Below are 26,179 nucleotides of genomic sequence, written 5' to 3'. Positions count from 1 at the left end.
TTAATCTCATTTTTTGGTGTGTGCTTCCCAGAGAACCCGAAATAACACAATGAGAAAGAAATAAACTTCTATCTTGTTTACTGCTATTGGGATTTTCTGTCACTCACAAGTGAACCAAATCCTAAATATCACATTGGTACCATGGATAACCAGGAAATTAGTATTCATTACTTTTATGTCCAAAAGCCTTGAGGACTTCCCTGGTGGCACAGTGGTTAAGAATCCACCTGCCAATGCAGGGGACACGGGTTCGATCCCTGGTCTGGGAAGATCCCACATGCCGCGGAGCAACTAAGCCCGTGTGCCACAACTACTGAGCCTGCGTGCTGCAGCTACTGAAGCCCGTGCACCTAGAGCCCGTGCTCTACAACAAGAGAAGCCACTGCAGCATGAGAAGCCCGTGCACCTCAACAAAGAGTAGTCCCTGCTCGCCACAACTAGAGAAAGCCCGTGCACAGCAATGAAGACCCAATGCAGCCCAAAATAAATAAAATTAATAGAATAATAATAAAAAAAACTTGAATGAATTTCAGAAGATAGCTATTGATATTTTCTGAGTTGTGTGCTCTTTTGGGAATTTCACTCTCTCTGGGGGAAAAATGTACAAATTTCCATTGTCACACAAGTTTGCATATAATGTAGTGGGGTCCACAGACCTCTGGAAGCCCACTGGAGTTCATGCGTAGCAGGATAAGAATCCATGCCTTAGATGACTTTTATTGAGAAAGTTTTTCCAAGGTAACATTTTCAGGTTTAATTTCTCTATTGTTCTTTCACTTTCATTTCAGGAGATTTCTGTGCTCTCTTTTTCTTTTTCTTTTTTTTAAATAACTTTTAGTATTTGTTTATTTATTTATTATTTTATTTTTTATTTTTGGCTGCGTCGGGTCTTAGTTGCAGCATGCGGGATCTTTTATTGCGGTGCGCAGGTTTTTCACTGCAGTGCGCAGTCTTCTCTCTCTAGTTGTGGCTCGCATGCTCAGTAGTTGTGGCTTGCGGGCTTAGTTGCCCCGCCGCATGTGGGATCTTAGTTCCCCGACCAGGGATCAAACCGCAACCCCTGCATTGGAAGGTGAATTCTTAACCACTGGACCACCAGGGAAGTTCCTGTGCTCTCTTTTTCTAATGGGCATGATGATTAGTCCTTGAAGGTAGAATATCAATATTGTGACTCTTAATTCTAAAGGATGTTTAATTAAGCCATTTTAGCACCCACTGCTTTAATTCCCATTTGTTAGCTTCTCCATTTTATTCAATATGTTTAATGCCAAAACAGAGATTAGAAAGAACTTGGTTCTCTGAAAAGCACAATTGTTCACTGCCTACAAAACTCAGATCTAGGACTTTCTTAAAGATGAACATAAAACCGTAGTAGGGAATATGACTCAGTGTGGCTCTAAAAAGATATTTGAAATATCACTTGATGAGGGTATCAGGGATATACACACATATACACATATACACACTCAAAGCAAAGGATACGCTTCTTCCTCAGATATGGTAACAGCATTGTTTCAGGATCGACATTTTTTTCTATCACCTGTACCAAAAGAAAGAGTTTAACTCACAAAGCTGAAAGAACTAGAATATTTACATTGGTGGGCTCATGCTAATTTCATGAACATGCACTCTTCTACTCACATTCTAAACTTGATTTAATGTTTACGGAACACCTGTGATATACAAATCACCTCTCTGAAGTGTGAAGTCTACATCTTGAGCCCCCGCCACTACTTTGCCACTGTCCTTGGTCCTGAATTATCACTGTTCTCTAAGGCGGTGGTTGTTTCTACTAACAAAACATTAGTGACTCCTGTCCAACTTCTCCTAGAAAGTTTGAAGCAAGTGAGGGTAAAGATAACAGTAGAACTGAATATAGGAGGGGGAGGAAGAGAGAGAGAGAGGTGGGGGAGGTCTCCTGGACTAGAATAGTCTCTGAGAAATTGATATAGTTTTTTTTTTCTTAAAGACTTGTTTGTTCACCATGTTCAAAGAATTACAGTTTCCAGAAAGAGATCACAACCAACCATGGCTCCCAAATCTAAGAGACAAAGGAGAAGATAAAATGATACGAAGATGTGCAAGCAAAGACACACTTAAGAAGTAATTTTTTGTGGGCAGCCTAGCAGCATGGCAGTTAGTACAGCAGCACCCAATGGATGGCATGACTGAAATGTCACGATTGGTTATGTTTTCCAAAGTGATCCTGTTTTCTCTTTTTTGATTACAAATTTGTATTTCTTTTAGATTCACAAATAGATGCATGATTTGTTTCACAATTTCAGAACTAGAAATCATCCTTCACCATGTTATACTAATTTTCCCTTCTGGAAAGTAGGTGATGAGGGAACATATGCTTATTCTAAAGATGACTCCTCATCCTCAATTCTAAGTGGCCATAGGCTGGGCAAAGTGAGGCACGTGCCAATTACCACGGTCAGATCTGTGCCCTAGAGGAATGTGCAATATGGTAAGAGAGAAGTGATTATATGTGTGTGTGTGTACACATACTATAATACAAGGAAAACTGTGGGAGGTCCCCAGGCATCCCCAACTAAATTGGTCCTCAAATGGAACTCTTTATTTCCCACACTTACTTCTTCCTTTCTTTTCCCTAACTTGTTTAATAGCCTTACCATCTGCTAGGTCACCTAAGCTTAAAAACCTGCGCTTTTCGACATTTTCTTTCCTTCAATCCACCACAGTCAGCATCACCAAGTCCTGCCATTTACACTTCCAAAACGATTCTCTAAACACCCTTCACTTCTACTGTCACTCCCTGAAATCCACCCTTATTACCTCCAGCCTGAACAATGATAACAGCTGCCTAACAGGTCTCCTGCCCCCATTCCTGGCACCTGCAATGCCACCCTCTATACCACCACTGGAGCAACCTCTCTAAAATCCAAGTCTGATCATGTCCTGTATCTGCCTAAATCCAACACTGGCTCCTGGATGCCAAAGTGCTCTGCTGGGAACTCCTGAATCACTCAGGGTGCTTGTTAAAATGAAACCCCGGGGCTTCCCTGGTGGCACAGTGGTTGGGAGTCTGCCTGCCAATGCGGGGCACACGGGTTCGAGCCCTGGTCTGGGAGGATCCCACATGCCGCGGAGCAACTGGGCCCGTGAGCCACGATTGCTGAGCCTGCGCGTCTGGAGCCTGTGCTCCGCAACAAGAGAGGCCGCGATCGTGAGAGGCCCGCGCACCGCGATGAAGAGTGGCCCCCACTTGCCGCAACTAGAGAAAGCCCTCGCACAGAAACGAAGACCCAACACAGCCATAGATAAATAAATAAATAAATAAAATTAAAACTTGAAACAAAACAAAACAAAACAAAAAACCCAATTGCTGTCCCATCCAATTTAAAAAAAAAAAAAATGAAACCCCTATCGAATCAGGATTTCTGGGAGAGGGTACCAGAAAATGTGCATCTTTAATTAATACACTGAGTGGGTCTTAGGTGAATTTCTACTCAAGAGCTCCTGGAACACAAGAAGAAATTCAAACTCCTTAGCATAGCCTACAAGGCCTCTTTGAGAAACTTTCCATCATTTGTCATTCAACCCATGCATCTTGAACTCTGGTCACATGGGAGAACTGGCTGGTCCCAGCAGTGCAGGGACTTTTACCCTTAACTACATTTGCTTATAGGATTCCCTCTGTCCTGAAAGTCCTCCCTCTCTTCTCTACTTGGCAGAAGTTTGTATGCCACTCAAAGCCCTGCTCAGATGTTCTCTCCTGTGGAATTTGCTGCCATTTAGTATATGCTTCCCACTCTCTGCTCCAAGAAACAGTCCTCCTCTGTGCTCCCATGGTCAACATCTACACATCTTTCACAGAACGTGTTACTCTGCAGCATAATTAGTTGTGTATGTATAAGCCTCTCTTGATCCTGAGAGAAACCACCTTCCATTATTCTTTATGTCAAACACTGAACTAGGTGCTGGGGATATATGATAAGGACATAATAAATGTTAATTAATCTAAATGAATAACTTGATATGTACAATTTGCTATGAGAACACTAAGGAGGGAGGGATGATTTCTCACAGGCTGGGACTTATGAACAGAAGAAAAGAAAGAAAAACAGAAGAACCAGTAATGGTGGCAGAAACTACTGATTGTCTATCTCAGCATACTTTCTCCCTTTCTTCCTTCCTGCTGCCTGTAATAAAGATGATGTGGCTAGAATGCCAGCAACCATTTTAGACCATAAGGCAACACATTAATGGCAACAGGGGGGAAAAAAAAAAGAAACTTGGATCTCAGATGACACCAAGAAGCTTCTAGACCAGCTCTGCAATGTCTATCCCCAGATACAGTATCCTTTATGTAAAAGTAAACATGAATTATATCTTTTTTGAACTACTCAGTTTTGAATTTGTGCCATTTGCAGGTGAAACTCATTCTAATTCATACATATGATGATGAATCCTCAGAAGCCCAATTTTAATGGAGAGACAGGATCTGGGTAATAAAGAGCACTTTAGGCTTGAGAGAGATTTGTATTCTCATAAGGAATTAATGGAAGAGCAGGCCTTGCTTGCTTGGGTATTTGTTCCCGGAGATGTCTCAAGAGATCGGACTTTGGCTCAAAGTGCCACTGGCTTGAAATGTGTTTATTTTTCTTGATTTGGGGGATGGCACATTTGGAGGAGGGAAGTGGGGCAGGGATCTGGCATGCACCTTGTCCCGGCAGGTCTCGGAGTGAAACAGGGAGGTCAGGACTCAGATGGTAGCTGGCAGGGGGCGGGGAGGGAGGCAGGGAATGAGGAACAGAGTTATTCTCACTGACTCTGGTTGGGAGAAATGATGCCAGCCCTCAGCTCAGGGTCATTGCATGTTGCAAGGGTGGCATGTGTCCCTCTGTATTTCCACTTGCCCTTCGGGAGATAAGTTCACATTGCACAAGGTTGACAAATCACTTTCCTTTGTGCAGGGCTTGTGACTAGTGCATGAAGGGGGCCTTGCCAGATACAAGACAGAGGCAGAAAGAAGAAACAGAAAGAGATCAGGAGGAGAGAGAAAGGGGTAAAAGAACAGAAAATAAGGAAAGCTGAGAGGAAGAAGACAGGAGACAGAGGTGTGTATTGTGGGACATGGTGAGGAGAGAAAGGGGGAAAGAGGCCCAAGGGGACAACCAATGAGGACACTTGCTCAAGGCCCCAGAGCTGCTGAGTATTACAGCAGACAGCACAGGACTCAAATCCACGCCTAACTATTTCCAAAACCCACACCTTTGATCTCTGCGCCTCACTGCTTCATAGAACGAGTTGCTACGGTTCCTGAGATGTGTTGAGAGTGGCATCTAGGATGTAATTTATTCCTGGGCTCTTCCTCCCGCCAACTCCGTGTTAACTGGATCACCTGCTTTGGAGGCTGCTGGTGAAGCCAGTAAGATTTCAGAAATCTCTCTGCAGCTAGATCTCTGACCAACATGCATGCCCTTAGCCCCTACCCAACGACACCTTTTGGTGACTTGGGGGGATTCTGCAAAAAACCCAGACTGGAGGCCAGTCACATCACCCAGAGTCTCCTAACTGGCTTCAAAGCTTCCTTTCAAGGGCAGGATTTTAATCCCAGAGGTTATGTTTGACTTCAAGACCCCCTCTCCTGGTGGCTTTCTTCTCTCGCTTTTCTCGACAGCCACTCACCCTCTGAACCAGAGACTTTATTCTAATTCTATCCATGTGGCAATCAGGCTTGCTTGCTGGGATTGAAGCACACACCTAACAGAATTTGGAAGGGAGGGGCAGGAAAGGGAAAGGGTGACAAAATTTCTTTTAACAGGGTAATTGCAAAAACGAAATCAATATTTCTAGCATGCACTTTCCAAATGATCACAGGACTTTTGGCCCATAGATAAAACAAGCCCACAGATAAGAACCGGCTTACCTATTTTTAAAAATCAACAGAGCACAAACCATTATTAGCCATTATGTTAAAAATTCCACTACAGTTTGTTTGCGAGCAGGGGAGAAGAAGCTAGACTCAAACACCTGTTTCTTCCTTTAACCAAAACCCTTACCATCTCCTCCAAAGCCCCTGGCCACATCTCCAGCCCCACCGCCCTCCTTGCTAACCCCCGAGCACGAAGAAATCCTCGTGTCTGAGGATCTTTGCACCTCCGCTCCCTCGGTCTGGAGTGCTTTTCCCTCAGACGTCTGTTCCTCACTTCATACTGGCCACCACTCAAATGTCAGCCTCGCAGAAAGTCTTAAACATCCATCCCGCCTGAAGAACCAGCTCTCGCCCACTCTCTGGCCCCTCACTCTGCTTTAGTTTTTATCCTGGCATTTATCACTGCCTGGCTTGATACATTTCTATTTATTTATATGCTTGTCGTCTGTCTCCCCAGCACAACATAAACTCCCTGCAGACCGGGACTTGGTCATTTCTGTGCTCTGTCATGTCCCCTGAGGGCCCTGGAACACTGACATATAGCAGGCCCTTAAACAAACAGATTAAAAACTCACCATCACTCTTTGTGAAGTAGGCAGTATTATCTCTCTTTAACAGAGGAACTGAGAGGCTAGGTTAGGTTGCCTCCATAAGAATTAGAGCTGGAAATGAATACTTGTTTGTCCAAATATAAAGGCCAGAGCTGTGTCTACTATACCATTCAGTTATACAAAAGAAAAAGAAAAATGACATCATGTGATCACTTCAAACCCACTCCCATCTGCCATCCTCGCCCTTATCATGGTTCACGCTCACAGCAGTCCTGCGAGGGGGTCCTAACGGCCCCCAACACAGTTCAGGAAAAACAAGTTCCTCTTATCCAGGGTGGAATCCAGGCAGCAGGAACAGAGGAAGATTTTATAGGGCCTAGAACTTGCACAGTTTGGGGGAGGGAATCCTCTTTAAGAAAAATAATACAAAATCCAAATTCGAGATTAGGCTCAGGGCTCACAAGTGAGAGGCCCTGATGCTTGACCGTCCTTAGCTTTCTGGTGAGTCCCTGTGTCAGGGAAAGTCGGGCTATCCCGGCCCAGAAGCAGGGATCACAGGGGGTCTCTGACGGCGCCGGCACGCGGAAAGGCCGCGATCACGGCCCTTGCTCCCTTGTCTGCTCTTAAGGAAGCCCTTTAACACTCCTGCCTCGGTTTCCCCCTTGCACAGTGGCGGCAATATGCTGGGACAACGTGAAGAGTGAGCCATCTATGGTCACGTCCGTGGGAGTGTTTTAAAGGATTCCCCGGGCGCTTTGCTGCCTCCAAACATCGGACAGTCGCTGGAACTGCCCCAGAGGATCTGCAGAGCCAGCCCGGCTGCTGAGAGGACAGCTGCCGCGCCAGCAGTGGACCCACTAAGGACCTTCGAGTCCCCAGAGGAGGGTGTCGGCTCAGCGCTGCCAGGAACTAGCTGTGACTCTGGAAACGATGGGAGTGAGAGGTCTCAATGAATTCGTCTCTGTGTTGCTGTCCTGACTCCAAACCGCTCTCTGCTCATCCAAACGCACCCAAGAGCTGAGGCCTAATGAAAGACGTTCCCGTTTGGGGGTGGGTTTGACGGAGGGAGGATTTGGGAGTGCTGACTCTGCCGAATAGGGACAGTCATTTCTCTTCCTGTTTATGGGGTGGGGTGCGGTTGATACTCAGCCTGTGCGTCTTGGAAGGAGAGGAGAAAGGAGCATGAGGAAGGCGGGACCCAAAGATCCAGGCAGTCCCTGAAGACGCATCCTTCCCCTGCCCCGACGCGCAGGCAAACCCGCGTGCAGCCCAGGGCCCGGCGCGTGAGCAGCGCTCCAGCACCGCGGAGGCCCGGCGGCAGCGGCCGGGCAGCCCCGGGGCGCGCTCACCTTGCGGCCGTTCACGTAGAAGAGCAGCTCGGCCGTCCCGTCCATGGTGGCGGCCCGCGGTCCGAGGATCCAGAGGAGGCACCTGGGACCCGGCGACGCAGACCGGCTTGCAGGGGCCTAAAGTCCAACCACCCCCGAGGGATAAAGTCCCACTTCAGATCCAAAGTTCCGTGAGCGCCCAGCCAGGAAAGCTCTCCCCCGGATATCAGGACGTCACCGCCGCGCTCCCGCCGGCCTGAGACCATTGGCTGAGACCCTCGTTACCTCGCCTGCGGCGGTGGGCGTCTGCGCCCCACTCCCCCGCCTCTTAGCAGGTAGGGCGGGTCCTGTGACTCTCTTCGGTCGTCTTATATTAGTACATATTTTAATGGCTTTACAGCTAGATTTGAAGTCCGGGAACAGTAGGGTTTTTTTGTACTTTTCCTGCCACCACGCCTGCCTCATCCTGTACTTTTAATAGTTGATAAACAATCACATGCATTCCAGCTTTGGAGGAAAGGAACTTAATGGTTTTACAGCTTTACCTCACAGTTTTACAAACAATTCCAGTTTTTTATATCAAGAGCTACCTTGATATAAACTTTTTTTTAAAGTTTTATCGTTATTCAGTTTATCCAGTAAATCATTATAAAGTTTATCTATTGAGTGCCAATAGTGATGTAAAACATCTCGAAAAACTTTTTAAAAATAAAACTTGGGGAGATGCAAGAGGGAAGAGATATGGGAACATATGTATATGTATAACTGATTCACTTTGTTATAAAGCAGAAACACACCATTGTAAAGCAATTATACTCCAATAAAGATGTTAAAAAAATAAAAAATAAAACTTGGAAAATACTGAAAAGCATAAAAAGAAAAGTCACCTGTGTCCACAACTTAGAACTTACCACTGTTAACTTTCTGGGTCTATTTTTACGTTTTTGAAATCTGCACTATAACACCTTTTAAAAGCTCAAATGGACTCACACTCTTTTCCAGACTTCTCTTAACATACCTAGAACATTTGCCATCTCATCTATGTAAACGTATACATGTTATTGTGAAAATTTCTAAAATTTGTACATAAAAGAGTACAACTAGCATCCCCACACACCTGACTCACTGAGCTTTAAAAATTTGCAACATTTTGCCACACTCCCATGTCTTTTCTGGAGTATTTTAAAGCCAATGTCAAGCACATTATTTTACCCCTAAATACTTCAGTATACATTAAAATTTTTTTTCTTACAAAGGAAAATGCCATTATCAAATATAACAAAATGAGTATTTTAATATCTTCAAATTTCCCAGTGTCTTAAAAAAATGTCTTTTTACATTTGATTTCTACTTGATGTACGTCCTTGTTGTCTCTTCAGTCTTTTAAAATCTAGAATAGTCTCCTCATCCACTCCTCCTTTTTAAAGCTATCAACACGTTGAAGAAGAAACCTAGGTCAGTTGTCCTATAGAATGAACCACATTTTGAATATGACTGGTTGCTTCTCCCTGGTGTTCTTTGTTCCTCCATGCTACTGACTTCTTGTACCCTGCTTAGGGATCTAAAGCCTTGATTTAATTCAGGTTCAATTTTTTTTAACCATCTTGGGTTTTACAATTGTATCTCTTTTCGCTTATACCAAAAATCTTGGTTCTAAAACTTCAACATAATTGCTTTATCTTGTCCTTAGACCTATTTCAAAACAACCACATCAATGTTATGGCAGCAATAAGGTTAGTGAATAAAAGTTTAAGATTTCTTTACAGTTCTTTTGTTCTTCGAGTATACCCTAATAAAGATACACATTTAAAATTCTTTTTCTAAAGTCAGTTATCTCTGTGTTTGTCACCATCTTGATAGTTTTCATTTTCACTTGTTTTTCAAGTTAGCTGCTCCCTATTGTTACTTATGTTGTTCCTTTTTTGTTGTTGTTATTACAAACCATACCATAGTGAAAGTTTTGTATTCTTTTCAAGAGAATTTTTGGTATAGTTTCCTAAAAGTGGGATTGCTGGGTCAAATGATTTTATACGCATATGTATTGAATAATTTTGCCAGATATTGTCAAAACCTTTTCTATAAAGGTTGTATCATTTTGCATTCCCTCCAGCAATGAACAGGAACCGCCCGGGGGGGGGGGGAAAGGAAGAGGCTGGGATTATTAGAACTTGGAAACTTAAGGGGAGACCTCTGAGGGGGGGGCACTGCTCAGCTGCTGTTCATACCTCAGGAGGTAGGAAGAGGGCTTCCGGGGGTCAGTCGGCACTCAGATTTCAAATGATGGCGTGTGGCGAGGAGGGTGCTGCTCCCTCAGGAGCCTGGAGGCGGCTCCCTGACGAGCTAGGCCTGAGGCCCGTGAGGGGGTGCAGCCCAAGCAGTGTGGGCTCTAGGAGCGCTAAACCAGCTGGTGGCTGGGACCACGTGTCATCCCACTCCCGCCCCCCGCCCCCCGCGTGAAGCACCAACGCTGAGGTGACGCTGAGGGGAAGCGCGGGCCAACAGGAAGGAGCAAGTCCCGCTTCCCTCTCTCTGACTTTCCATCTCCTTCTATCGTCCCCTATTGACAGAAGCTTAAAAGTCAGCTAGCAAAGAAGAAACATGATCTGCAGAGTTCTGGCATCACACAGCAAAGTATAGAGAGATGGGCTTAGGGTTGAGACAAGAGCTGGCACACATTAAAAAGTGGGGTTGGGGCTTCCCTGGTGGCTCAGTGGTTGAGAGTCGGCCTGCTAGTGCAGGGGACACGGGTTCGAGCCCTGGTCTGGGAAGATCCCACATGCCGCGGAGCAACTGGGCCCGTGAGCCACAACTACTGAGCCTGCGCGTCTGGAGCCTGTGCTCCACAAGAGAGGCCGCGACAGTGAGAGGCCCGCGCACCTCGATGAAGAGTGGCCCCCACTTGCCACAACTGGAGAAAGCCCTCGCACAGAAACGAAGACCCAACACAGCCATAAATAAATAAATAAATAAATTTTTTTTTTTAAAAGTGGAGTTTATTCCACGAGAGCGAGAATTTGTTTCAGGATCAAATTAATGAATATAGTTCACTATGTGAATATATCAAAGGAGGATAATCATATATCTTTTTTGTGCTGATTCATATTAAGCTATTGTGTTTTGACTTCACATCCACACTTCTCTACTCCACTTTAAGGCTAGGCCTTGGCAAACCACATTTCTCCTTTGCCAGGTTCCTTTCCAGTCTTTGGCGACAGGTGACAGAGGGGAACTGGAAGGACGGAGGAGAGACATTTGCTCTCTGTTCCTGTCAGCGTCACCACAGAGTGGTTCACGCGGCGGGAACAACTGACTTCAGCGGCCACAGCTGGCTCCAGTTTGCAGCTTTTCCATGTTATGGGACCAGGCTTGTGTAGCCCTTCAGGGAAACAGCACCAACCAGTTGCACACCCTCCCCCCAGAGTCCTCTAAACCTTTAAAGTCTTCCTTAAAGTCTTCCTCTAAGCCTTTAGGTTTCAATACTTCCATCCTTTTCTCTGTGCTCCCTCAGCCCCAGAGATGGTGGGTGCTTCCCATAGTTACTTCCTCTATGATACTCCCCTAGTCCCTTTTGCCTTTTCAGTTCCTGTTCAATTCTCTAGAATATGGTTAACAATTTATATCTGCGGTTTTTATCTCTTGGCTGGACCCTAACTAATACAGTCTCCATCAGCGCCAAAAGTCACTTGACAAAATTCAACATTCATTCATAATTTTTTAAAAAAGCACTCAGTAAAATAATAATCAATAGATAATAGTTTAATGTGATTATAAACATACATAACCAGCTCAAACCACAGCATCTTACTTAATGGGATAAAACCAGAGGCATTCCCATGAAAATCAGGAACAAGACAAGGATACCCACTATTGTCACTGCTATTTAACATTTAACATAAGGTAGCAGCCATGCAATTAGACAAGAGAAAGCAACAAGAGGCATTAAGAATTGGGGAGAAAAAGGGAGTAAAGATAGCTTGGTTTTCAGGAGATAGATCTGGAAAATACTGCAAACAGTAACAGTTTATTTCCCATTTATATTACCAGGAAAAAAAAGAGAGAATGCCTAGGCATCAAGAAATGTGGAAAACCTCCATGAGGGAAACTTTGAACTCCCACAAAGTCTCTATAATTTAAAGAGGATGGTAGTGGGGCATAAAAAGAAACAGACAAGTAAAGGGAACAGAAACTTGAGAAGTAAATTTCAGTGTACATGGAAATACAACATTAAAAAGGTGGCACTTCAAATCAGTAGTGGAAAACACGGACTTTTTAATTAATGGGGAATCATTTGGAAGAAGGCCAAAATTGCATTCATATCTCACACCATGAAACAAAATACACATGAATCAGAAATTTAAATGTAAAAACAAAATGAAACCATGGGTAAATGTCTTTATAATATGGGAATAGGAAATTTGTTTCTTGCTGTGACCAAATTCCGCCAACAATAAAAGAAAAGGTTTATAAGTGTGATACATACAATGAAAAATAATTTGCATGGGAACGGAAAAAAAGAAAAGACAAACCTCATGGAAAGGAGAAAGAAATAGAACTAAACAATAGGAAACATAGTACCAGAGAATGACTCTAGGAGGTCCGAAGCCTTAAAGTAATAGGAGTACAGGAAAGGAACAGACTGTCAGGATGCCAAGCTCTTAACCACTGTGTAAACTGTTCCTTTAATAAAGCCTCTAGCCTCCATTCAGCCAACACCGTTGATAATGAGTAAGTTCTGTGGGACTCTGTAGTCCTACAGCAGTTTCTCAAAGTTTGGTCCTAGGACAATCTGCCCCAGAATTATCTGCGGTGCTTGTTAAAAATGCAGATTTCTGGGCCCACCCTTTTCGTTGTCGGATATTGTCTAAGAAAACTTTTCCATCTAGGCAGAATAGAATTTGACTAGTCATCTGAATACAGTAAGCTATGTTCATTAATCTCAGATAGGAATAGGATTTACTACTTAAAGTTATAAAAACCAAATTCAAAAGAGCCTGAGAGGTTAACCCCTCAGACAAGTCATCAGATTACATATAATGGAAGTAATACAGAAGCTGCAATTGAACAAGTAATTTTGAAAGTTGAAGAACGAAGGGTGAAAGACAACTGGCCAGGGCAGAAGGTGACTTTTAAAATCTTACAGGTGTTCACATTTACTGAATGGTTTTTAAAACAAAACAAAACAAGATAGCTTGGTGTACAACAAGATAACCAATGCAAAAGTATTTATAATACATTTTATTTGGTTAAAAGGCTAATAGCTATTGTTTAGTTAAAGGTTGTTTGGTTGAAAGGAGCTTAAATGAGCAGGAAGATGTTATAGGATGACCAAAATAATTTTAAAAGCTTAGTATTACAAAATAGCTATTTTATGCATATTATCTATACATAAGAATAAACACTCCATGAAAAGGCAGAAAATGAAAAAGAAAAAAAAACCCAAAACTTTTTGTCATGCATTTCATCTTCTTGATCTTAGTTATATCCTTGTTTTGACTTGTTATGGTTTGAGAATTCAGAAAAGCCAGAATGTATAAATTCACTCATCTTCTCATCTTCCTGCAAAGTAGAAAAAAAAGGAAGATTAACAATAATAACAACCTAAAGCTAATGCTTTTGCTGCAAAGTATGGAGAGGAAAATTGCTGCATCATACCAGTAGAAAGCAGTTTCCTCAAACCCCAAAGCTTTGTCATATATTTAAAATACTCTATGATAGTGGGAATTATAAATAAGGTTTAAGAGAAATTAATCAACATAGATTTTACACATTTCATGATTTACTATATATTTCCTTTTTATTATGAACTTTAGCATACATATAAGAATATATAAAAATGTACAATTTAAAAACTCAAATAAATGCTGATACACCTACACCCAGGTTAAGAAATAAACTCTTACCACACCTCACAAGCCTCCAGTGTGCCCCTTTCCAGTGTGCTCCTTTTTGCGAGACGAGATCACAGTTCTCTCATCTCCCAAGAAGTAACCACCATTTTGAATTGAGTTCATCAATCCCTTGTTGAATAGTAGCAGAAACAGTGGGCATTCTTGCCTTGTTCCTAATTTAAGTGGAAATACCTCCATTGTCTCCTCATTAAACAAGATACTGCCTTTAGGATTAAGGTACGTATATACAATTTATCATTATAAGAAAGTATCCCTGAATGTCTATCGAGTGTTTTAATCATGAGTGACCATTGAATTTCGTCAAAGGCTTTTTTCAGCATCTATGAAAAAATCATATGCTTTAGTTTCTTAGGTTTATTAATATGGTATATGATGATAGGTTTTCTAATATTGAACCAACCTTGCATTCCTGGAATAAATCTTACTCGGTCATGGTGTATGTTTTTCATAGCATGGTGTGGATATGCTTTTGTAATTGTGCCATGAACACTTGAGAGGAATATGTATTCTCTCTTATCAGAGTGTGGAGTTTGATATGTATACATAGGATTTACCCTATTCGTTATGTTGTTTAGATCTTCCATCTCCTTACTTATTTTTTGCCCACTTTATTTGTTTTATACTGAGTATATTAAAATCTATTAGTGTGTTCCTATCTGTCTCCATGTATCTCCTGTAGTTTTTGCTTCAAAAAAGTAGTTGTTCTGCTATTTGGTACATAAATATCATAACTATTACATATTCTTTGTGGATTAGGGCTTTTACTATTTAAAATGTCCCCTTTTGTTATGTTCAGTACTTTGGGACTTAAGAGATAAAGACTTTAAAAAATATATTTGTATTACCTTCCTGATAACTCCTGCTGCTCCTATTCTCAATGCCTATGATGACCACTCCATAATATACTGTAAGCAGTTTCCATCAGGATTTATTCTCAGTGGGGGCCTATCAAAAGTTGTGATATACCTGCTGCATGCCATTCCCAATCCAAAAGGAAAAAAACAGCAGCTGGATTGTTATTACTCTTAGTATTTATACTAATGTACATTGTGATATTTGCTTTTAAAAAATTTGCCAACTAAACTGATTACCAGATAATCTGCATGCCCAGAAGATCTAAACTAAAATAGAATACTATTTCATTACAGCATTTTGCTATATTTAGTTTAGAATAGGTAGCTCTTTTAAGAGAATTAATTAAATTAAGTATTATTCAGCAGTAAAAAGGAATGAGAAAAATCTCTACAAATTGATATGGAGTGATTTCCAGAACATACTGTTAAATGATAAGAAGCAAAGCCCAAAAAAGTAGTTAAGTATGCTACCTTTATGTAAGAAAAAGGGTGATATATATATATCTGCTTATTTGTGCAAAAGAAACACAGGGACAATAAACCAGAAACTAAAGGAACTGATTATCCACAGGAGGTGGTGAAAATAGGATAGAAAGGAGGGGTAATGGGAATGGGGTAGCAGGAATGAAAGTAGTTGACACTTCTCTGCATATACCACTTTGTATAGCTCTGACTTGTACAACCCAAGAAATGATTCACATACTCCAAAAGTAAACAACTAAACCTACCAAGATGTGGGAGAAGAAAATGGAATACAAACAATAACAAATGAATAACATAATTATGTTGAAGGTGGGTGGTAAGAAAAGAACTAACCTAAGACAAAAAGAACTGTACCTAAATGTTATGATCTAGTTAGTATGTTTCTCATAGGGATATGGGTCAGCAATTCTGAAACTACTTTATGTGTATGCTAGAATTGAACAAACAAACAAATAAATAAATATATCATAGATAATGAGAGCCAGGTTACTTACCAATAGAGAAAGAAATTAAAAATAAGCAAAGCTAAAATGAACCCTGTGATGTTGAACAGGAATCAGAGGTATCAGTCTAAACTCAAGGTTTTCACTATACACATAGATAGATAAATATAAAAGTATGCATATTCATGGATTAGTATAATACATACATTTCCTAGCTCTGTCTGCTGATGGGGCCTAATATCAATTGTCCCTGTGGTAGAGACTCTGTGGAGGACCCCGCCACGATACCTGCCTACTGGTGTTCATGCCCTTGTATAATACCCTTTCCTTGAATATGGACAGGAGCTGTGGCTTGCATCTGACCAACAGAAATGGCAACGGTGATGGGGTGTCTCCCTTTTGAGTATATGTTTCATTATATAGCACTCCATCTTGCCAGAGGATTTGCTCTAGAGACTCTCTCTGGTTTTGAAGTAAGTGGCCATGTTGGGAGGCCCATGGGGCAAGGAGCTAATGGTGGCCTCTAGGAGCTGAGGATAGCCTCCAGCCAACAGCAAAAAAGCTGGGGCCCAAACCACAAGGAAATGAATTCTGCCAACAATCTGTGTGACCTTGGAGGCGGATTTTCCCCCAGGAGAGCCTCCGGACGAGAATCAGCCTGGATGACACCGTGATTGCAGGTTTGTGAGACACTACACAGGGCACCCAACTTAGCTAAGTGCAGATTCCTGGTCCACAGAAACCAAAAGAAAATAAATGTGTGTTGTTTTAAGCCACCAGGTTTACGATAATATTGTTATGCAACAACAGATAATAAAACACAACATAAGCAGTGAGAATACCTAGTGCCCAGATCTTGTACCAATGCTAATTTTCTAGCTTTGATAATGGTACTATAGGTATGTAAGATGTCAGAATTGGGAAAAGCTAGGTAAGGAACATATGAGAAACCTCTTACTATTTTTACAACTTTCTGCTAAGTATAAAATTAGTTCAAAATAAAAAGTTTAACTTACAACTCAATAGGAAAAAGATAACCCAACTGAAAAAAGGGCAAAGGATCTGAATAGACATTTCTTCAAAGAAGATATAAAAATGGCCAATAAGCACATGAAAAGATGCTCAACATCATTAGTCATTAGGGAACTGAAAATCAAAACCATAATAAGATACCACTTCACACTCACTAGTATGGCTAGAATCATCAAAAAGTCAAATAATAACAAGTGTGCTGGTGAGGTTATAGAGAAATCAGAACCCAACAGAGTCCCACTGTTGGTGGGACTATAAGATGGTACGGCAGCTTTGGAAAACTGTCTAGCAGTTCCTCAAACGATTAAACATAGCTAACATATGACTCAGCAGCTCCACAACTAGGCAAATACCCAAGAGAAATGAAAACTATGTACACAAAAAAACTCACAAATGTTTATAGGAGCATTATTTATAATAGCCAAAAGGTGGAAACAACTAAATGATCATCAAAAGACAAATGGATAAACAAAATGTGGTGTATATATACAATAGAATATTTTATTTAGTCATAAAAAGGAATGAAATACTACTCATACATGTTACAACAGGGATGAACCTTGAAAACATTACGCTAAGTGAAAGAAGCCAGTCACAAAGACCACATATTATATGATTTCATTCATATGAAATGTCTGAAGAGGATGTCTATAGAGACAGAAAGTAGGTGATCGGTTGGTTGTCTAGGGCTGAGGGTACAGCAATGACAGCTAAAGGGCATGGGGTTTCTTTTTGAAATGAAGAAACGTTCTTAAATTGACTGTGGTGATGGTGTGCGTATCTGTGAATCTACTAAAACCCACTGAATTGTACAATTTAAATGGGTGAAACATACGACATGTGAACTATAGCTCAATAAAGCTGCTTTTTAAAAAAGCCCTTGGTTAACTGGCTTGTCTTGCACCCTCTCTTGCATTGCTGCCACCTGCTGGTTATTGTTTTAAAATACCTGTCAAAAACGATCAATGTCTAATTTTATAAAAGCAAACACTGAAACAAATGCAAAGAGAAAATTTGAGGATATTTCTCTCTATCCTTTTGGAAATACCATCCCAAATATGATCAGGTTCTCTGAAATAGCAACTTCATTTATCCTTGGAAAAATAAGATTCTGAATAAAACATATATAAAAGGCATTTGGACATTTTTGAGATAATCAAGGAAATGTGAATTGGGATTTGCTATTAGATGACAGTGAGGAATTATTGATAATTTTGTTAGTTGTGATCACTGTTGTCCAGTTTTGTTAAGATTTTATTTTCTAGAGATATATACAGAAGTGTTTTAGGAATTAAATGACTCAATATTAGGGATTTGCTTTCAAGATACAACAACAAAAAACGGATAGCGGAAGTAAATATGGCAAAATATTGATAACTCTCAAAGCTGAGGGATGGATAAATGGTGGGGGGAGTACTATTCCCTCTTTTGGGGTGCATGTTTGAGGTTTTAAAAAAAAAGAAAAAGGACTATTATTCTTTGAGACCAAAGGACATATAAACACTCTGAATTCTCCTAAGGACAAGGTAGAAAATCAATAAATGGGGGTAACAAATAATGAGGTTTGCAAATTATAGGCAACAAAAAAAAATTTTTAAGCCTGTTCAAAGAATAAAAGAAGACATTTCTTCAAATCTTACCCAGATCATACTGTGGTTGTTACATGTCAACAATACCTGCTTCACTGATACTCAGAAGTTTTCAAATACTAATTCAGGCAGGAATCTTTTTGAAAGCACGTATTTTATAGTACCGCACTGAAATCGCTTTTATGTCATTAAAATACTCACCCTTTGAGACTTGGCTCTTTTAAAGAGAGAGGAGTACACCTTCTTCTTCGGCTTGACAGCTCCGAAGATAGATCTTCTAACTTGTTTTCAGATTTAGCAGTGTTATTTGAAACAAAACTGGTATTTGTCAAGTCCTGTAGCATTCTAACACCTGAAAAGAGTATTGTTTTCAAAAATATTTTTAACAGTATATATAGAAATATGGAACTACATATAGGATATTTACTGGTTTGTAAATTATTGGTAGCAAATTTTTAAACTTAATAATCAAGTTATAACTTTAAATTTTACAAAAGTAGCACTGAAATTATCTGTAAATCAGTTTTTTTCTAGCAATAATGAGAGGAAAAGAGACCTACCATTTAAGACAAACTATCAAAGTAGTAGCCTGCAATATTTTTATTCTGAAATCACATTTAGGCTGACAGAAATTCTTCATGAATTCAACTCTAGTCACAGAATCACACAAATTACTGCACATTCATTCAACATTTGTCGTCGACTGCTCACGCTATGAAAGGCACCATGAGGAACAGAGATGAAAGACGGCTCACCAGTCTCTAAAATGTCCTGCAACTCTAGACCTTGGCACTTCTTTTGCGTCAGTATTCCTTTTACCTGAAGTCTTATCCATAAAAATCCTAGTGTTCTACATACATATATTGAAATGTTAGGCTCCCAGTAGAAAACTTTAATTGATATGGGAATGTCTAATGTTGCAAAATTGCTAATAACAAAAGAACGTCAATGTTAGGGGGAAAAAGTGAGGTAAGTAAGTTATATATAGTATGATTTCAAGTATATATTTTAAAATGCATAGATTCAAGCCTGCATGCATATGCCAAAATGTTGACTGCAGTTCTTCTGGGTGATTGTTTTTTCTACTATTTTCTGATTCTCTACTTTCAATTTTCTGCAATGAGTGAGTATTATTTTAATAACTGGGGAAAATAAGAAATAAACACTAAAGGTAAAAATCCTACCTATCCTTTAGGGCTTAAAATGCTATCTATTTGATGATGCCTCTGCAGATTCCTCTAGCCAAAATTATTCCCTGTCATTACATCCCTTAACATGTGTGGTTTTATTAAAGCATTTGCCATATTTAAACACTGTACCTGTTACTTTTCCATACATGTACTCTGAGGAAAGGGAGTTGGTATTGTTTATTTTTTAATCTTCTAAAATACCTAGAATAAGTTTTGATCATATTAAATATATGCTATTGGAGAGAGTCCCAACCTTAAGAAATTTGCAATTGTCTTTGGTAAAATCAAACCAGGGCAATTCATTATTATATCCATTTAAAACACCCAATTGCCTTCAAAAATATGAAAAAGGAAATTATCTGCCTAATGCCATTATCAGACAACTTTGTGCTAAAGGCCAAATACATTTTTTAGTGTATAAATGTCCAAGCCACTCTCATTGTTATCTTCTCAAAGTATTAAACTCTCTTTAAATTCCTCCATATTGCTTCTACAGATCAGGCTACACAATTATACATTGTTTTAAAATTCCATAAAAATCAGTTATAACAGGAAATGCTTTACTGGTTAAATGAAAAAATATATATAATTTTAAAACTTGATCACTTCAGGTATGGACATACCTATTTCTGATCTTTGTGTTCTTTGGTTGACTTTAAATTTCATCTTTTTCATCTTCTCATGCACATCATCACTTATTTGAAAGATGGGTGAGCTCTCCAGAGCAAAATTTTCTTTCAGATTTTTACTAGAAGAAATACTCAAAGGTTTTGAACCCTCAGGAACACTGTTAAAGGAAGAATCTTGTCTGTTAGGTGAATATATCTGAGATAAAGATTTCAACATTTTTGTGTAAAAGTCTGGCTTAATTTTGACAATTTCCTCATTTTCCAAATTTTTTTCCTTAACAGCATATTCAGATTCAACTGATATTCCCTGAACGGTGTCAGATATTATCTCCATTAGTTCATGACTATCTGGAGAAGGATCTACGAAGGTCTTCCTTTTCTTTGATTTGGATGTCATTTTATTTATTTTTTTGACCTGGCACTCTCCTTCCTTTGTCACTTCCACGAAGGGGATATCTCTCTTTTTATTCAGAGTTGTAGTGCTTTGCTTTGGATTCTTATGTAGTTCCATTTGGTTTCCAGGCTCAGAATCTGTCTCATCAGTAGTGTGTTTTAAACCTGGTTCTAAGGAGACAGACATCTGTGAAGAACCTGTTAAGTACAAAATAGGTTTGTTGTTACCTTTTGCCAAAATGTTCTTTGCCTTGCCTGACGATTCTTTCCCACGCTTTTTAACTGGTTTATAAGGATTTGAAATTTGACCACCCTTTTCTTTTTCATTACTGTTGATTTCCATACAGTATCCACTGATAATACCTTGGCCTTCAAGTCTTTGTTTAGATTTATTTATTTTTAAATTAAGATCTTTTGTATAGCTTTCTTGGCCATGCTCATCTTTATCATTATCCTCATATATCTGGTACATTTCAGAAATTATTTCTGTCTTCCGATTTACTTTCTGCCTAAGCTTCTTATTTATTTTTGATTCATTCTGCTGAGCGGGTTGCTTATCAGTGACATGCTTTTTCAAATCCAACATACTCTGGGTATATAAATTTCCATTATTTTTGGTGGGAAGATAAATCGTTTGAAATTCATTTGTGACTTCTAGGTTTTCAGAAATGGTTTCTTTATCCTTTGGGGTTAGGGAAAAGAAGGCACCTTTTACTGTGTCATGTACACCTTCGTCGTTCAATTCATTTTTTTGGTTCATTTCCAAAATTATTTCTGTCTTCCGACTTACTTTCTGCCTGAGACTCTTATTTATTTTTGATTCATTTTGCTTCCCAGTATCAGTAGCATGCTTTTTCACCCCTAAAAGGTTTTGAGTCTCATAATCACATGGATTCCTATTACCTCTGAGGGAAGGATCAGCTATCTGAAACTCATTTGCATCTTCTAGGTTTTCAGGGATGATTTCTTTATCTTTTTGGGTTAGAGAAAGTAAGTTACCTTTTTCTGGGTCATGCATTCCTTTGTCATTATTCTTATATATTTGGTTGATTTCAGAAATGATTTCTGTCTTCTGACATACCTTTTGCCTAAGCTTCTTATCTAGTTTTGATTCATTTTGACAAGCAGGTTGTATATCATAAACATGCTTTTTCACCCCCAAAACATTTTGAGTGTCATAATCATATAGGTTTCTACTATCTTTGGAAGCAAGAGGAGGTGTTTGAAACTCACTTGTGCCTTCTAGGTTTTCAGAGATAATTTCTTTATCCTGGGTTAGAAAGAAAGAGTTACCCTTTTCTGGGCAATACCCACTTTCGTTATTAGCTAAAAGATTCACTTCGGAAATTATTTCTGTCTTCCGATTTACTTTCTGCCTAAGATTCTTATTAATTTTTGATTCATTTTGCTGAACAGGGTACACGTCGGTGATCTGCTTTTGCAGACCCAATACATTCTGGGTCTCACAATCACACAGGTTTCCATTATTGCTAGTGGAAATACCAGATTTTTGAAAGTCATTTGAAACTTCTAGGTTTCCAGAGATGATTTCTTTATCCTCTCGGGTTTGGAAGGAAAAGTTACCTTTTCCTCGGCCTTGCACATCTTTGGCATTATCCCCAAGTATTTGGTTCATTTCAGAAATTATTTCTGTCTTCCGATTTATTTTCTGCCTAAGCTTCTTATTTATTTTTGATTCATTTTGCTGAGTGGGTTGCATATCAGTGACATGCTTTTTCAAATCTAACATATTTTGGGTCTCATAATCACATAACTTTCCATTATCTTTGTTGGAAAGATAAGCTGTTTGAAATTCACTTGTGACTCCTAGGTTTTCAGAGGTGGTTTCCTTAACCTTTTGGTTTGGGAATAAGTTATCTTTTTCTAATGTATGAATCACAAATGTCTGTCTAGAAGTTTTACTTTTCTTATAAGCTAGAGAACTAGGACCCATATCAAATTTACTGTCCTGCTGGAATTTATCTGAACTTTGGGAGAAAGAGTATGTTTCCTCTTGATCATCTGTTACATGAATTCTTTTCTTCTTTTTGTTATACTGTGTACTTTGTCTGTCATCCTCATCAAAGCCATTATGAAGGGTTATTTTCTTCAGCATGTTCAACTGAGTCAGCTGTTCAGTACTGAAAATAAAATTTGGTTCTTCTGAATCCCCTTTGCCATCCAGGACAACAGATCTTCTTTCCGGTCCATTTTTGATCTTTTCCTCAATATTCACATCTGAACTATTTTTAAATTGTCTCTTTGATCTTTCTCTCTTTTTTTCAGAGCTTGGATCTTTCACTTTTCTGAAAGTTGTCATTCCACAATCATTTGGTTTTTTATTATCTCTTTTATTTTTAGTGCCTGTTGAAACTGTAACAATTTTGCTTACTTCACTAGCAGTTAAATCCATGTCATCATCATACACAGTTTTTTGCAATTGAAAGTCATCATTAACCTGAACTGGATTCATGCCCTCTGCAGTAGGTTCACTTGTAGACTCAGATGAGGCAGGAAGGCACATTATGTTTCTTTGCATTTTAATATTTGCTTCGTTAGTACAATCTTTTATTTCATTATTCCAATTTAATATTGGACTTGAAATCTGTTGTTGATCCAAATCTGTTACACAGGGAGTGTCTGCAGGATTATTTGATTCCCAAGATGATACACGTTTTTTCCTTTTAGTCACATTACTAGGAGATGACTTCTTTCTGTGGCTCATCGACTGGGCATTTTTCATCTCACTCATTAGAGAACTCCTGGAACTTTGGTCTGAGTGGGAATGGCTTTCTATAAAATAAAGGGAAACAAAATTCAGAAATAAGTAGTAACAAGGAATTTATTATTTTAAACAAATGAGATTAGGAATCAAACTGTTTCAGAGAAAGGATTTCTGACAATGTGTTCTGTTCAGATACTAATATTATGAAGAATCTATGCCGATAAAAAATAAAGTAGGGGACTTCCCTGTGGTCCAGTGGTTAAGAATCTGCCTTTCAATGCAGGGGATGAGAGTTCAATTCCTGGTCAGAGAACTAAGATCCCACATGCCGTGGGGCAACTAACCCCGCGCGCTGCAACCACTGAGCAAGTGGACCATAACTAGAGAGCCCACGTGCTGCAACTACAGAGCCCACGCACTCTGGAGCCCACACGCCACAACTACACAGCCTACGTGCTCTGGAGCCTGTGTGCCACAACTAGAGAGAAGCCCGCATGCCACAGCAGAGGATCCCACATGTCACAATGAAGATCCCGCGTGCCGCAACTAAGGCCCGACACAGCCAAAAATAAAAAATAAATAAATGTTTAACAAATAAATAAAGTAGAACTGAATGGAGTAGTCATAAGTCACATTTTACATTTCTATCTACAGAAAATATATACTGGGAATTCACTCTGCCTTGGCCTCAGCAGTAGAGTGGAGAATAGCCAACAATAGAGCCATTAACATTAACATATGTTTCTAAGTGAGAGGAGTCTGGGAAATGAACCCAAGTAACAGTGATAACTCTGATAAGGATTACTATCAAAATGTTATCAGCAGGTACCTAAAGTTTATAAAAATTATATACACACAGTCATATACCTTTTAGAAAGGAAAAATAATTCAAACTCCAAATTCAATATAGTTATGGTTCCATATCCCAATCTGAAATTCTATGTCAAATATATAAGCCAGACTACACCACAGGATTATTATTTTAAAATACCATATAATTAAAATGTAAGTGTCATCATTTTTTCTTGCTCAACCATCACCTAGGCTCAAGTTCTTGCTTTATCACCAATTGGTTATGATCTTGAAAAAGTCACTACACTTATCTAGAACCTCAATTTTTATATCTATGAAAAAGAGAAGATATAACTAAATAATATATCATGTCTTTCAATTCATAAGCTAAGATACCAAGAAAAGCTCTTTAGGCCAGCTCACTTCTAAATACTGTTTCCAGAGTAGTAGTATTAGGCCACTGTAGACCTGACATTTGTTGGCATATTTACTTTTTTTTGGCTGCATTGGGTCTTCGTTGCTGTGCGTGGGCTTTCTCTAGTTGCGGTGAGCCGGGGCTACTCTTCGTTGTGGTGCATGGGTTTCTCATTGCAGTGGCTTCTCTTGTTGTGGAGCACAGGCTCTAGGTGCACAGGTTTCAGCAGCTGTGGCACACGGGCTCAGTAGTTGTGGCTCACGGGCTCTAGAGCGCAGGCTCAGTAGTTGTGGCGCATGGGCTTAGTTGCTCCATGGCATGTGGGATCTTCCTGGAACAGGGACTGAACCTATGTCCCCTGCATTGGCAGGCAGATTCTTAACCACTGCACCACCAGGGAAGTCCTGGCATATTTACTCTTAAACTAATTTTTTCACCAGAAATTTTAAATAGTAGAAGTTAGGAAATCTGTAACATAAGAAGTCTAACTTATTAACTGTTTATACATGATGGCCCCCAAGAAGAAAATCCAATGAATGTTAACTATTTAATACTGACACTCAAAATGAATTAAAAAAAAAAAAATCTCACCTTTGGGAAGTATATCAACAATAGAAGAAATGTGTTTTGAATCATTTACACCACAAACATTCTGATCATTTTCTTTAAGAAATAACAATTCCAAGTTATGCTGAGTTGATACCAAAGAGGGGCTATCAGGTGATGTCTTTGACATGATATTGCCACACTGCATTTTCTCTTTATCGTCATCATCATCATCATTTGAAGTTAATGGAACCCTAAAAGCAAGTAAGAATGAATGAGGAATTTTGTATTTTACAAAAATTATTTAGAAAATTACATGGATAGTTCTTTCTATATTCCATTTATTTAAGATCCAACCACAAACCCACCCTGATACCATTTTGTGTTCAATGAAGGCAATTATAGGTAGGAAATAGGTAGTTTCTAATAGTACGGAGGAGTAAAACAGGAATGCTTCTTACCCCCTTATCTCCAGTGACTCCAAAAGGAGATAAATGATATAATCACTGGTTGAGCTATTAGGACAATAATATTAATGAAATGAATAAAGTTCAAACATACTTATAAATATTCATGTATAATATTTATAATTTTCCTGTAATTAATTCTATGGAAAAGCCAAAACTCTTCCTCTGGTTTCAAACAAGTACAACTTGTATGTAAAGTTTTGTGTGTAATAAAGTCTGCTGTGTTTCCAAAAGGTATCCATGTAAACTAAAGCCATATTCCTAGAGTAGTTAAATCTATGGGGGGAAAAAGAAATCTATGGAAATAGACAAAATGACCTTTTTGAATTCAGAGAAGAAAGAGTAATATGCTCCAATGATAAGGATTTTGCTTTGTATGCCAAACAAATCATAGATATTTAAAAATTACTGATAATGATAAAAATAAATACTAGAAAATATTTGTTAAAAATTTAAAGGCACCTATTAGTAGAATAGCCATTGGGAGGAAATGTCTATACCACTTGAAGAAACAGGTTAGCAAAAATTGTTTATTTTACAGAGGAGAGGTTCTGCTTCAGGTAATGGCCAAACAGCTACTATTGAATCAACCTTATCAAACACAATGACTACAAATTCTGGACAAAATATAAAAAAAACAACTACCTGAAGTCACTGGAGAGTGAATAAAAAGCAACTAGATACAGAAGAGGGATTGGCACTTAGAAAAAGGGTGAGCTTCTCACTGTTTACAAACCTCAGTCAGTGCCACATTTTCTAGAAGTTAGAAATCCAGTCTTATTAGTTCAAGGTCAGAATTCGGGGCAACTACAACTGCTGTAAAGTGTGTGTGATGGGAGAAATGACAGGAAAAGTAGACAGGGGAGCCCCAAATTTTGTGCATAACCTCTCTCCAAATCTCTAGCTCATTCCTGAATCACATATATGAGAA

At 39.4% G+C, this 26,179-nt stretch overlaps 2 protein-coding genes across 3 annotated transcripts in view; both read right to left on the bottom strand.

The window, feature by feature from the left end:
• The window catches only part of LOC118897972 (aldehyde oxidase), a 51,849-nt gene extending 43,700 nt beyond the window's left edge, over positions 1-8,149 (bottom strand). Inside the window, exons 1-2 of the mRNA XM_036857661.1 lie at positions 7,803-8,149; positions 1,483-1,540 (exon numbers count right to left, since the gene is read on the bottom strand). Coding sequence (XP_036713556.1) covers positions 1,483-1,540; positions 7,803-7,847 — 103 coding nt within the window. The 5' untranslated portion in view covers positions 7,848-8,149. The remainder of the gene's footprint in view (positions 1-1,482; positions 1,541-7,802) is intronic.
• Positions 8,150-11,566: 3,417 nt separating this feature from the next.
• SGO2 (shugoshin 2) overlaps positions 11,567-26,179 on the bottom strand; it is a 28,276-nt gene continuing 13,663 nt past the window's right edge. For both annotated transcript variants that reach the window (XM_036859020.1, XM_036859021.1), the window contains 4 exons: positions 24,827-25,035; positions 19,905-23,096; positions 18,293-18,443; positions 11,567-13,337 (listed from right to left, as the gene is read on the bottom strand). In XM_036859020.1, coding sequence (XP_036714915.1) covers positions 13,322-13,337; positions 18,293-18,443; positions 19,905-23,096; positions 24,827-25,035 — 3,568 coding nt within the window. In that variant the 3' untranslated portion in view covers positions 11,567-13,321. The remainder of the gene's footprint in view (positions 13,338-18,292; positions 18,444-19,904; positions 23,097-24,826; positions 25,036-26,179) is intronic.

This window comes from Balaenoptera musculus, chromosome 7 (genome assembly GCF_009873245.2).
Source record: "Balaenoptera musculus isolate JJ_BM4_2016_0621 chromosome 7, mBalMus1.pri.v3, whole genome shotgun sequence".
NCBI lineage: Eukaryota > Metazoa > Chordata > Mammalia > Artiodactyla > Balaenopteridae > Balaenoptera > Balaenoptera musculus.
This window is presented reverse-complemented; position numbering and strand designations above follow the sequence as displayed.